At 47.0% G+C, this 13,005-nt stretch overlaps 1 protein-coding gene across 1 annotated transcript in view; it reads left to right on the top strand.

The window, feature by feature from the left end:
- The first annotated feature begins 212 nt into the window (after window positions 1-212).
- Window positions 213-13,005, top strand: part of COL18A1 (collagen type XVIII alpha 1 chain) — a 209,137-nt gene continuing 196,344 nt past the window's right edge. Inside the window, exons 1-2 of the mRNA XM_090045105.1 lie at window positions 213-400; window positions 471-559. Of these exons, the coding sequence (XP_089901231.1) occupies window positions 390-400; window positions 471-559 (100 nt within the window). The 5' untranslated portion in view covers window positions 213-389. The remainder of the gene's footprint in view (window positions 401-470; window positions 560-13,005) is intronic.

Below are 13,005 nucleotides of genomic sequence, written 5' to 3'. Positions count from 1 at the left end.
AAGCGCCCACCACTGCAGTGCTTGCGTGTGCAAAAATGCCCGGGGTTGGCTTGGAGTTACCCCCTGGGTAACAGGCAGGCGAGGCAGACAGTGCCAAGCCCGCAGGCTGCAGGTAAGTAACACCCCGCCGAGGAGGGGGCAGGGCCTTGAGCTCCAAGCCCAGCCCGCCGCCTGCCCCTCAGGGAGGATGTCGGCAGGGGGCGCCACACGCAGCCCCCGCACATCGGCGGAGCGCGGGGCAGGAGGCGCCACTGCAGGCTCGCCCCAGCCCGTCCGGGCTGAGTCCGCGGCGCTAGGACCCCGCAGAGCCCGGCTCGCACCGGCAGCCCCACTCGCCTCGCACCCGGGCCGAGACGGCGGCGCCCGGCGGCAGCGGCAGCGTCGGCACCATGCGCGGCAGGTGAGCGCGGCGGGCTGGGGCCGGGGCCGGGCGAAGGCGAAGCAGGGCGCTAACCTGTTGCCTCTTGCAGGTGTCCCCAGCGGCGGCGGCCCCGGCCCCGGCTCCTGCCCGGGCTCTTTGTTCTGCTGGCGGCGGCGGCAGCGGTGTCCCAGGAGCGAGGTACGAGCGGCCCCGGCCGGACCCCGCAGCCCGCCCGCTGCTACCTGCGGACAGCTGCTGCCCTGCCCTGCCCCGGGACTTCAGCTGATACCGGCGAACCGGCGGCGGCTGTTTCGTGCTGCGGGATTTGTGCTGCCTGCCTGAGGGTGGGGGGTGTCCGGAGCTGTGGCGCGCTGAGGGGGTGCAGATCCTCCTGGCTTCACGCTGCTTTTGAAAGCCCCACGGGGCTGGCTGCTGTGGGGAGCCGCCGCCGGGCGCCCGTGCTGCTCAGTGCAGGGGGCGCGGGGCGGGCAGGAGTTTGTGTCCCACCTGGTTCCCTGCTGTGAAGGATGGTTGGGAAATGCCCAGTTCTGCCCTCAGCTTTCTCACTTTTCAGCCTTTCCAGCTGGCAGGGAGGCCGGGCGTGCTCGCGGAGTTCTAGTATCACCCCTAGGGCACTCATTTGAGCTGTCCTATTCCTTGCAGGTTTAAAAGAGCTTCACAATACACGTGGATATTTAGTCTCCGTGTTTAAGAGCCTGCATGCAGTGGTAGTTACAGGTGTGGGGAGTGTAGGGTTTGTGGACTTTCCTTTATAGCTCTGGCCATTTACAAGGGGAACATTGTGCTATTAAATACTGTACACCTGCTCGACTATTTGACTTCAGCTCCGTGTCCCCTTAGCTCCTTTGTACTTCTAATGTGAAGGGTTGTTTGATTTTGTAAGGGTGTAAAGTGCTTATGTATGAATGACAGCAGCAAGCTGAAATGGGAACTTGAGCAATTTAGTCCATCAAGAACAGTAACGGCTGTATAGTAAATGCAGCGCGTGCTTGCCTTGTGAGCACTGAGGAGAAAAGGCTTTTCCTTTACGCTGTTTCAAGGTGTTTTAGGGTGCTCTTTTTCACTAAAGTCTAAAGTGACTGTATGCTTGGTCAAGGCAGGGAGTGGTCAGACTGAGAACCACGGTCTCTTCTTCTATAAGTAGTCAGTGTAAAGTCAAATGCTACAGAGTAGTTCAGTGCTTTGATGGCAGGCTTCCTTCGCGCAAGTGGTACAATCAGTGTGTCGTTCCAGGTGAAAGTACAACAGGGCAAGCTTCACTTAATAGCTATACAGAGAAAACACTTTCAATTCACCAGGGAATCAATGGTGACCCTCTTCCGAAGAATACTTGAGAAAAGGGCAAAACTTATGCAGTAAAGAATAAAATGTATTAGGAAATAGATTTGCTGAAAGGCTAATTTACATATACCATGTTATCAGCTTCAAAGTAAAGTATAATTGTGAAAAGATGCAGATGTGCAATGGTAAACTTCTTCATTCTAAGCAACCAAAAGTAACATACTAGATATTAAAAGAAAGGCTTATCTCTCCTGCTGTCTGAAATGATTTGACCCATAGATTGGTAGAATTTCAGTTTACAGAATTAAATTTATCACGGCTTATCTCTGCTGTCTGATATGAAGAAACCAGTAAAAGCCCATAGTTTCATATGGGGCACCTCTCGCCAGTATAGGCTCTAAACACACAGGTATGCACACATGCCTCAGAATATGCCTTGGAGTATGCCAGAGATCTAGTATCTGATGTTGCACTGTATGCCAGATTCTACACGTACATTAAGTACTAAACTTAATGCACTGTAATTACAGCACATTAATGAACATTAGGAGCTACAGGAAGCTATGTCAGTATCTAGATTTGGGTCTCAGTGGCCATGTACATACTTTCAGTAGTGCTTCTGGCCCTACAGCAGCCTGGGGCTCCCACCCTCTCATTGCTGCCCTGAGGTATACTAGGTCCACTCATTAAACACATCATGCATGTGTGTTTAGACTTACACCAGCCAATGCACCCCCCCAACCCCTTGTGAACCTCTCTTGTCCCCCTAAACCCTCTTGTGGATCCTGTGGGCCAGGTGTATGAGAAACACAAATAATCTATTGCTAGGTTTTTCCTTTCCTTCAAGGCTTGCATTGTCTTGTTTACAAGATTCAGAAACAATGTATACCCTCCAGACAGAGAGGAGAACTTAGTGTTGACTCAGCTTTCCCTTAAGAGTAGCTGACTGAAGTCTGATTTACACTGAAGCAACTTCCCTTCCCTGCCTCTATGTCAGCTACTGCTGCAGCTGTTAGATAGAAAGCTTACATGTAGGCAAGGAAAATGGCAGTTTACAAAACAGAGAGCTTGTCTTTGCTTAAGACTAGGATTAATTCCAGTTTTGGTCCTGGCTTTTCTTCAATGCACTTGAGGTCTGCACTGGTACAGCTACATCAGTGGCTGGATTTGGGTCTCAGTGGGTGTGTCTAAATGTTCATTAATATGCTCTAATTACGGTGTATTAAGTTTAATACCTACAATTACAGGTAGTGCCTTAATGTGCCATAAATGGCACTACTGCACATTAGTGCAAGCACACGTGTTTTTGCTGACACTAATGCACATTAGCACGGGCTTTGCCCGCTGTGTTAATGTGCAGTAGAATTAGTCTACTGTGCTCAAAGCGTCTTGTGTAGATGCGCTCAGTGTCGCCAAGATCTTAATGTCTCATCCTTGAAAGTAACTAAGTTCTTTTCAGGCACAGCAGAGAGAATCTCTTTTTGCCAGGGCTACTAGCTTTGATGCCTGCTTCATCCTTTTACTAATGTCTCTCCCCCTTCCCCCCCCCGTGATTAATCTTTCAAGCTAGAGCACTTCCAGCCTGTGTTACAGGGTTCATACAGACATTTGGGGAGGTTATGGGGAGGTTAGATCACGTTAATAAATGGCCACCAATTCTAACTTAGTTCACCCAAGTGCAGACCCTAGACTTAAATTGCTAGTTTGGTTGACCTAAGTGTGAACTGTGCAGAAGTTCGGGAAGTTTAGATGGGTCTAAAAATGGCTGACCTGATCCAAGTTAACTCTATACCAGAGGTAATCTAATTTAGACTGGGTCCAGTGAGAGCAATATAACTGAACTTCTGTATAGCCCCTAGTGCAGCCCTGGGGTTGGGAAATCCCAGCCCCAGGACTGTGCTTTTCTTACCCCCCTGCCCCAACAGCTCTGGGCTATTTTTAGCCCTCTTCGCCCCTCCCACAGATGGACAACACCCCTCCTACGGACCAGCCAGCCCACCAAATCCCCTATCCTGCAAGCCATTGCTGGGCTGGTTTTATGGTGCCAGGGGGTGAGGAAGTAAGTCGGGGGAGGGGCAGGCAGGATTGGGGAGTTGGTTTGCTGGGGGGGGTGTTCATTACAGATGTTGGGGTTGGGGGGGCTAAAAATAGCCCCTGGTCTAGGGGGAGAATGCCCCCCATCCTGCCAACACCCCCCCCCAGCAACTCCCTGCAGACCCCCTCTTGCCACCCTGAACCCTCTTGTGAACCTTGCTTGCCCCCCCAGCCTATGCTAGTCCCTCTGAATCTCCCCATGGACCCCTCTTGCCCCTCCAGTCTCCCCAGTGTCCTCCCACAGATCTTGTTTGGCCCTCCAATTCCCCTCATTAGCCCGCCACTCCCCATCCCGATTTACCTTAGAGCGAGTGGCCATTTTTAACTTGTTCTAAAATCCCTCCAGCCAACCCAAATGTCTGTATGTGCCCAGAATACAGTGACCTGACTTGGTCCCATGTTGGGTTTGTATACCTTTCACAGGGTACCTATCAAACTGAAAACTGGGGTGTGTAAGCAAGTGGTTAAAAGTAATTCCAGGGACTCGAGTTGCCTGGCATCTGCTCCTGACTTTACAATCATGGCTTCCCATATTTGAGCTTTTTAACTCTGAAAGACCCACCCACATGCCTGGGGAACTGAACATCCCAGGGAAACCCTGGTCCCTGAAGGCTGAAAGATACAAAGCAGAGAGATGATAGGTTTTCCTGGTGTCTCTTAGTACACTAACAGTCATCCCCATTTCTACTTCTAATAAAAATAGTAAAATGCTAGTGGGCTCAAAATTCAGTTGTCTGGATCCTTTTTAGTCTGTGAAACATTTTCCCTTCAAACTCTTCAGTTTATTATTTTAAGTTGAAAATGAGAACTCTTCATAATAGAAGAAAGCTCTCCCTCTGCTCTTCTCTGCATTCTCTGGTCTTGTTTCAGTGATCTTGAATTGTTCAAAGAGGTATAGACACTTTTCCATATTCTGGCATAAGTTACTGGGGGTTTGTGTGAGTAAAGTGCCTTGCAGTATTGGGTCTTGAGTTTTGTTTCTTTCTTTTCCTTCAAAGTGCCATGAAAGAGCGTAAATGTCTGATTGGAGCTTCTGAGCCTTACCACAGTATACATGTTTAATAATTGTAACATGCTAACTATGAATAGGTGGTTTGATTTCTGGGTTTTTTTGGTTTTTTTTTTAAAGAGGGGTGTGTGGGTGTGTGACTGATTTATGTTAATGTCCTTCTTTGGAACTCCTGACAACAAGTAAACCACAGTCAGTATGTGCTAGAAGCCCCCTTGCAGGGGCAATAGGGGTGAGAGGAGGGGAAGAACGCAGTCTACTTTAATGAGAATAACAGCTGACTTCAGCTACCCAGATATAAATGGTTTGGAAATCACAGCAGGAGCTGGGAATGTGGTTTTGAAGGATTATTTATGGTAGGAAGCTGTTTCTTGCTCTGGGAATAGCTCAAGATGCTGGGGCAAAGGCTAGTTTTGACTTGGGCTCCAGTCCTACATTCTGATCCATGCATGTCAGTACAGGTAGCAAGTACTAGGGAGATGCCTAGCTTTGCTCTTGTCAGATCAGATGCTGGATTGAGGGCATAGTCCAGAGTAAAACATAGGGGTGAGGAAAATGTGTATGACCCTGATCTTCTGAGAAGAATTGTGCTTTCAACTATCACCAGCCCTCTGCCTTTGCCATAGTATGTTCATTCTCTGATTTTGGCAAGTACCTGCTCTAGTTGGGAAAGCATGGAATGATCTGCAGGGAGAAGACATAAATATGAAGAAGATAGTCCCTTTTAGCCTTAAAAATCTATTCATACCATCAGTCTAGTTGCTATTTCAGTTGTCTAGTCTAACCTCTTGTACAACATAGGCTGGAGAAACACATTCAGTAACTCTACAGCAAGCCCATGACTTCTGCGTGAGCAGTACCATCTTTTAGAGAGATGCTTTGGATGATCCATCCTGTTTGATGAGCTGCTTCATGGATCAGTTACCCTCGCTGCTTTCTTTCTAAACAAATAAAAAGTGCCTCCTTACTATTAGAGTAATCTAATTTTTTTGTTAGGTCTAACTTCTAGCCATTTGATTTTTTTTCCACTTTGACTATGTCTGCCAGAATAAAGAGTCTGTTGCTATCAGAAATCTCTGCCCTAGGTAGGTACCTACAGACTGTGGTCAAGTCACCTACCTACTCTTGGATACATTCATTGGACTGAACTTCTTCAGTCTCTCTCCCCCTCCTGCTTGTGTTTAGGAATCAGATGCCAAACAGACATAGAATTCACCCTGATACAGGTACTGAGTTTATTCTCACCTTATGTAATAATTAAACGCAGGAGGGAAGTGATGAAGGTAAAAAGGAATCTGCACAGAGGGCCCTGGAAGTAGAGCACTATAAATGGTGTGGAGAAGGGCCCCAGTATGCAAGGCAATTGATACATATAGGACCCATGCAACCAAAACCAAAAAACAAGTAAAGACTTAAACAGATGGTCACTTTTGCTCCTATGCTTGGCAGGTAGAATAGGGAGTAGATACAGATTTCCAACCACATGCCCTTAAATGTAAGAAAGGCAGGGATCCAGAAAGCAGCTGCGTGGCTCAGGCCCATTTTCAGTAGAAACTTTGAAAAAATATGTGCAATTGTGTTTTAGTCCCTGGCTGTGCATGGATATCCCCTCACAAACACAGTTCAGTTCCTTCCAGTGGTCCCCAGCTTCCTTCTCTGGATGCACATTTCCACTTTTATTTGAATAGGGGACAGGTATTGAATCTAACCTATCCTTGGGTAGGTGTGCAAAGTAAATAAGGACTTGCTTTCTACAACTTGCTGGAAGCAGTTAGACCTCAAAAATGTCCTGGACCAGATATCTGAGACTAACTGTACAGCATGGATGCAGACGTTTGGCCTTCCCAGTGGCCACTGAAGTGTAGCGCCCATTATAGATCTCCAGAGACAGAAAATTATTCTGGTATGAGATCCGGAACCAGCTATTTTAAGTCCTGCAGCAGTTCCAAAATAGCATTGCTGACTTTAGGGGGTCAAAGACTGTTTTGATTCTGGATCCTGTGAACCACTTGAGCTAGAAATGACTAATCTAAACCATTGGGAAGATGAGTATTCTGGTTTTCATGTAGCTTTGAGCATTCACTTTCAGCCAGGATGATTTGTGGTAGAGACAGTACTCAGTACTCTGATCAACACATGATGAATCTGTGGAACTCGCTCATACATGTTATCGAAGCAAATGGTTTGCTGTGTTTAAAGGAAAAGGATTAGATGTCCATATGACTACAAATAGTATGAACCCAGATTAAAATACAAGAGCTTTCACTTCATTAGGGGTTTTAACTTCCCTAGGATAATGCCATTTTGAGCATCTGGGATAAACAGGGTACTGTTCTAAGTGAATCATTGGCCTTTTTTGGGATGCTGTATGTACCCTTGGCCCTCAGGTCTAGCATTCCAAGCTGCTGATGCACAACAATGTGGAAAAGCATTGCTCACTACATGAAGACTGAACCCCATCTCTTTACCTAAATCTCTGCCAACTGTTTAAGGGCATTTATATTCTGAATTTGGCTGTTGAGGTATAGCGGACTTCTCTAGCACTCCCCTTTCCAGTACACCATAAAAGATGGAAGTGCCACATACTAAAAAAAATTGCTTGTCTCCCAGTGTTAGGGAGGAAATTGTTTTGAAGGATTTGAAAAAAAATGACATTCTCAGGGCTGTCATACAGTTCAGTGTCCAAGGACTGTGAGATTTGCTTTGCCAGCCTTGCTTGGTATGGTCCTTCAAGAAATGTTTGTTCTGGATACAAACAAGTTGAAAAGTTATTTCTTTCTCCTGTGAATCTAGCATTGTAATTGTTGTCTGTTTTTTACCACAAAGTCTCCAAAAGCATATGTGCAAGGCACTAAGTCCAGTTTATGAGCAAATGAAGTATTGGATCAGGTGATTTAAAGATGTCCATGTTGGACTTCCTTTTATTCTACCTGCTAACCCAGTTTACATTGTGGACATTAATTGTGTATTTTCTTATTGCTCGGTGGCATGACCTAAATGGTTCCTATGGCTCCCAAAATATTTCAGTTCAGTTGTGCTTAGAGCATGCATTTATTTTCCAAGATGTTCTCTCAATTGTTCTTCAGGAAATGGATGCTCTTTTATAGCTGGCCATAATGTTATTTGGTAAGCGTGTTATAGGATGTTCAATAGAAAGAAAGAATTAAGTGTAGTCTGATTGACATTTCCATATACCAGTTTTGAGATGTGCGAGTGTGTTGAATCTACACATTTGAATCAAATACTTTTTGTTACTTGGTGTTGAATATGATAATGCCAATGCATGTATGATTTTATTGTATTTGCAATATATTCTTTCTTTTAGTCTGCCAGCACTCATTCCTAGACTTGTGGTTGGAGTCATTTATTTATTAAGGCCCTTGGACAAAATATAACACCAGTCATGAGCAAGTTTGCAAAGATCAAATTTGAAGTTACAAAAACAGAGGCAGCTAAATTATACCTCAAAGTGCAGATACATATTAACATCTTCAATATTTGAATGGTTATGAATATTATGAGCAATGGACGCTTTATTAAGCAGGATGAATTGGCCTTTGAACCAGCATATTTGTATTTGTTCTCTTTGTCTTGCATATTTTTCCTAGTTCTGACTGAATTGGAATATGCTGTCACCCAATATTAATTAATAATCAGCAAAAATGGAGGTAAAGAAGTAGCAAATTACCACCAGAAGGCTAAATGGGAAGAAAAAATCTCCAATATCTGTGCTAGAGAGTTTTGTTATTTTGATATTGCCTGAGCACATAGCTATTTTGGTTAAGTGCTTGCCTGCAGAGGAAAAAGGGAAGTTTGTTTAAATGACTTTTTGTCCCTTCCCTTCCCTTCCCAGCTTCGGGTTTCTGTTTCATAGTTTCATAGTTTGTAGGGTCGGAAGGGACCTGAGCAGATCATCGAGTCCGACCCCCTGCCATGGCAGGAAAGAGTACTGGGGTCAAACGGCCCCAGCAAGGTGTACATCTAGCCTCCTCTTAACGACCCCAAGGGTAGGAGCCAGCACCACTTCGCTTGGAAGTTGGTTCCAGATCCTAGCCACCCTGACTGTGAAGTAGCGCCTCCTGATATCTAGCCTGAATCCACCCTCTGCCAGCTTGTGACTGTTATTCCTGGTCACTCCTGGCAGTGCTCGGGGGAACAGGGACTCCCCCAATGCCTGCTGGTCCCCTCTGACTAGTTTGTAACAGGCCACTAGATCCCCCTCAGCCTTCTCTTGTGGAGGCTGAACAGGTTCAGGTCCCGTAGCCTCTCCTCGTAGGGCCTGCCCTGCTGCCCCCTGATCATGTGAGTGGCCTCCTCTGGACCCTCTCCATGCTGTCCACATCCCTCATGAAGTGCGGCATCCAGAACTGGACATAGTACTCCAGCTGCGGCCTGATCAGTGCCTCATAGAGGGGGAGGATCACCTCCTTGGATCTGTTCGAGATGCATCTGTGGATGCATGACAGGGTATGGTTGGCCTTCCTGACTGCATCCCCACACTGCCGGCCCATGTTCATCTTGACATCAATGATGACTCCAAGATCCTTTTCTGCCTCTGCACTGATGAGAAGGGAGTTACCCAGCCTGTAGGTATACTGCTGGTTCTTCCTCCTCTGGTGCAGTACCTTGCACTTGTTGGTGTTAAATCCCATCCTATTCTCATCCGCCCACCCCTGTAACCTGCCTAGGTCCGATTGCAGCCTATTCCTCCCTTCTAGAATGCCCACATCCCCTCACATTAGTGTCATCAGCAAATTCGAACAGGGTGCTTTTTACCCCCTTATCAAAGTCACTGATGAAGTTGTTGAACAGTGCGGGCCCAAGGACCGAGCCCTGTGGAACCCCACTGCCCACGTCCCTTCAGGTCGAAAATGACCCGTCCACCACCACTGTCTGGGTGCGGCCCTCCAGCCAGTTAACAACCCATTTGACTGTGTAGGTGTCAACACCGCAGTCCCCCAGTTTCTTAATGGGAACAGGGTGAGAAACAGTGTCAAAGGACTTCTGAAAGTCCAGGAAAAATATGTCCACTGCTACCCCTGCATCTAAGGATTTGGTGACCTGGTCGTAGAAGGCCCCCTGGTTCGTCTGACAGGACCTGCCGCTAATGAACCTGTGCTGGTTGCCCCTAAGCATAATCTCCCCTGCTGGTCCCTCGTGGATATGTGCCAGAATAATTCTCTCAAAAAGCTTGCCCAAGATTGAAGTAAGACTAACTGGCCTATAGTTTCCCTGGTCCTCCTTCCTCCCCTTTTTGAAGATGGGAACCACATTTGCCCTCTTCCAGTCCTCTGGCACCACACCGGAGCACCACGAGTGCTTGTACAGCTGTGCCAGGGGTCCCGCAATGACCCTCAGTACTCTAGGGTGGAGATCATCCGGACCAGATGATTTGAATACATGCAGTCCCTCCAGAAGTTCCCTAACTAGTTCCTCACTAACCCTTGGCCTAGGTGCACCTCCCCTGGGGTCTAAGGGGGGGGCCCAGAGATGGGGTGGCAGTTCTGGTCCCTGCTCAGAAAAATGGAGGCAAAGAAATCGTTTAATATGTTAGCTTTGTCATCTTGTGTGACGACCAAATTTCCTAGCATGTCTTGCAGGGAGCCCACATTACCTGGTACCTTCTTTTTGCCCCCTATGTATTTAAAAAAGGACTTCTTGTTGTCCTTGATCCGGTAAGCTAGTCCCAGTTCCAGCTCTGCCTTAGCCTTCCTGACTGCCCCCCTGCAGTCCCGAGCAACTGCAGTATAGTCCTCCCTGGTGATGGCCCCTCCCTTCCATTGGGTGTACGCTACCCTTTTAGCTAGAAGACATTCCCGGATGCTTTTGGTGAGCCATGGGGGCTTTTGTGCGCTCCTGCTCCCTTTGATCCTGTTATGCTGCTGCACATCAGTTCTGGGGATACTTGGAATTGCTGGCACTGGGCTGGTTAACTTCCAATCACTAGTTGTGCCATTGACTGAAGTTAAGCTGCCCATCCTTTTCTGTGTTTCTTACACGTAGCAGCTTTTTACTTTCTTCTAGTTACTTTATACCTGCAACTGCTTAATTTTGATTTGGGGCATGTGGATTATTTTAGTAAACACAAATACTCTTAATCAGTGCAAGCCTCTGAGTAAATTCAGGAAGGCTTCTGTGGTATTTCTTCACCATTGCAGGCTAAGCAATGGATTTAAAATTTTATATATATTTGGTGGGGCCAGCTTTTTTGGCAGGCATGGCACAAATTAGTCCCACACTCTCCCCTTGCTACTCTCACCCCTTATGCCTGGTCTGTTGTTCTAGCTTCTGTTCCCAATCATGTGCTCCCTGTCTGCTCTGCTGCTCTTGCTTATTTCTTCCTTCCTGTGCTATCTGCCCGATTTGCTGTTTTGCTGCTTTCCCTATCTGCCTCTGTGCTACCTGTCCACTCCCGTTTGCTGTGTGACACACATGGAGGCTCCCCATGCCACAGCTTGGCCACCCCAGCTATATGTAAGGACAGCTCAAAATATGGGAGCTCCAAGTGAAAATGCAGAGATTATGCAACACCTGCTTGATTTTGAATAAAGAGATTTCTGAGGTCTGGCACTGTAGTTTCAGTATTGGTTTGTAGGTGTTTAATGGGCTAGGATCCAGTGGAACAAGGAGTTCATTAATATTATTTTAAGAAGTTTACCTACTGCCTAAGAGCAATGTTGGCCTGGCAGGCTGGGCAGCTGGAGAGCATACCAGGGACAGTGGTAGTGGCTACCAATTTAACTCTAGGAAAGTTTCCCAGCAGGACATTGGAAGAAAAGTGCTTTACACCTCGTGAAGAGTGGCTCAGGGAAGGTAACGAACATCCTGTTTCAGAGCTAGCTTGAAAGAGAAATTGGTTCTGGCTGGTCTCATTACCTGCACGTGAGACAGCTCTGGGTAGAGTGCTAATTCTGTCCCTGTTGGGCTGGGTCACGGTAGTGCTGCTTTATGCGCTAGGTGTCCGTCCCACTGGACAGAACACCCTGGGTGGCAGGCTGCATCTCGGCTTTCAAGCCATCTTTTCTGTGGGCTCTGACCTACAAAGCCTAAGTTTGGGGGAAAGGTAAGATTCTTGCTCTGTTCAAGAGCAGTCTTGCTAAACACCATTTGTCTATGGCATTAGTTAAACAGAGCCCAGGTGAGTGGAATTTATACTGATGTGCTGATTCAAGCAGCAGTTAGTACCATTTATTTCGCAGGCTAAGTAGGACAGTTTGTGAGCAGCTAGTCCAGGTCAGTATGTCCTAATAGCACAGAGCATGGGCTAATAATACCTCAAACATGGGGCACCTCACAACCTCAGGTTGATCTCGTACAGCACAAACAAAACAGCATATGACCAGTGTGAGGTTTGGCGTGAAGGGCAGCTGCCAACAGCTCTACACGATGTTGCATGGTGCTGAGGAATGGCATGTTGCCTTCTGTGATGTGAGGGAAACTGCTGGTTATACAAAACTATTTCCTGAGCTCGCTTAATTCCTCAACAAGCTGATAGGAGGGCTGTTTGTAAAGCCTTATCTGGAGCACTTTTATCTGCCTCGGGAATGAAGGAGGGAGCCATCCCTGCCTAGGTCTGAACCCCTGGCTGCAGGGAGATGGGATGTCTCAAACCTGACATCTAGGATGCTGAGTCATGCTTCTGCCAGAGCCGGGAAGCTCTGTGGCTGCACAGCTTCTCTTTTGCAGACAGTGCTTCCTCCCCAAAGCCTCCCAGTCCTTGTCTGCAGCGCCGCTTTGAGTGTTGCGCATCCCCTTCTGTGGAAGGGAGTGGAGCCTGGGTTGTGGGGGGTGCTGTTTTTTCCTGTGCAGAGCAGAGAGAGGTAGTTATCCATGTTAGTCTGAAGTCAGGAAAAAGGCAGGATAAATATGCACCTTATAGACTCACTAAATTAGATGTGTAGCATAAGCTCTCATAAGCAGTGGGCTTATTCATCAGATGCTGCTCTTCCCTGTGACACTGAAATGCACTTGCTGGTTATTAAATAGACTGCCTCCATTTTCCCTGGCAGGATTGTTTGATCTTAGCAGAACTGCTTACTTGCTTGGTGGCAAAGGCACTCATTATTTGCTAGTCTGATAAGATAAGTCTGATATGTCCCTGAACCACCTCTCTTGTGTGATTCTGGGATTCCTGCATTTCCTTATGTGATGCTTGAGGGATGGAATAAAAATTTTGATGGAGAAAATAGCCTAGCAATTTCATTTAACTTGAAAATAAGAACAGGGTTAAATTCTCTAA

The sequence above is a fragment of the Crocodylus siamensis genome, chromosome 4 (assembly GCF_052110815.1).
Source record: "Crocodylus siamensis isolate JL-2025a chromosome 4, ASM5211081v1, whole genome shotgun sequence".
Taxonomy (NCBI): domain Eukaryota; kingdom Metazoa; phylum Chordata; order Crocodylia; family Crocodylidae; genus Crocodylus; species Crocodylus siamensis.
Note: the sequence above shows the minus strand (reverse complement) of the source record. Positions and strands in the feature narration are given on the sequence as shown.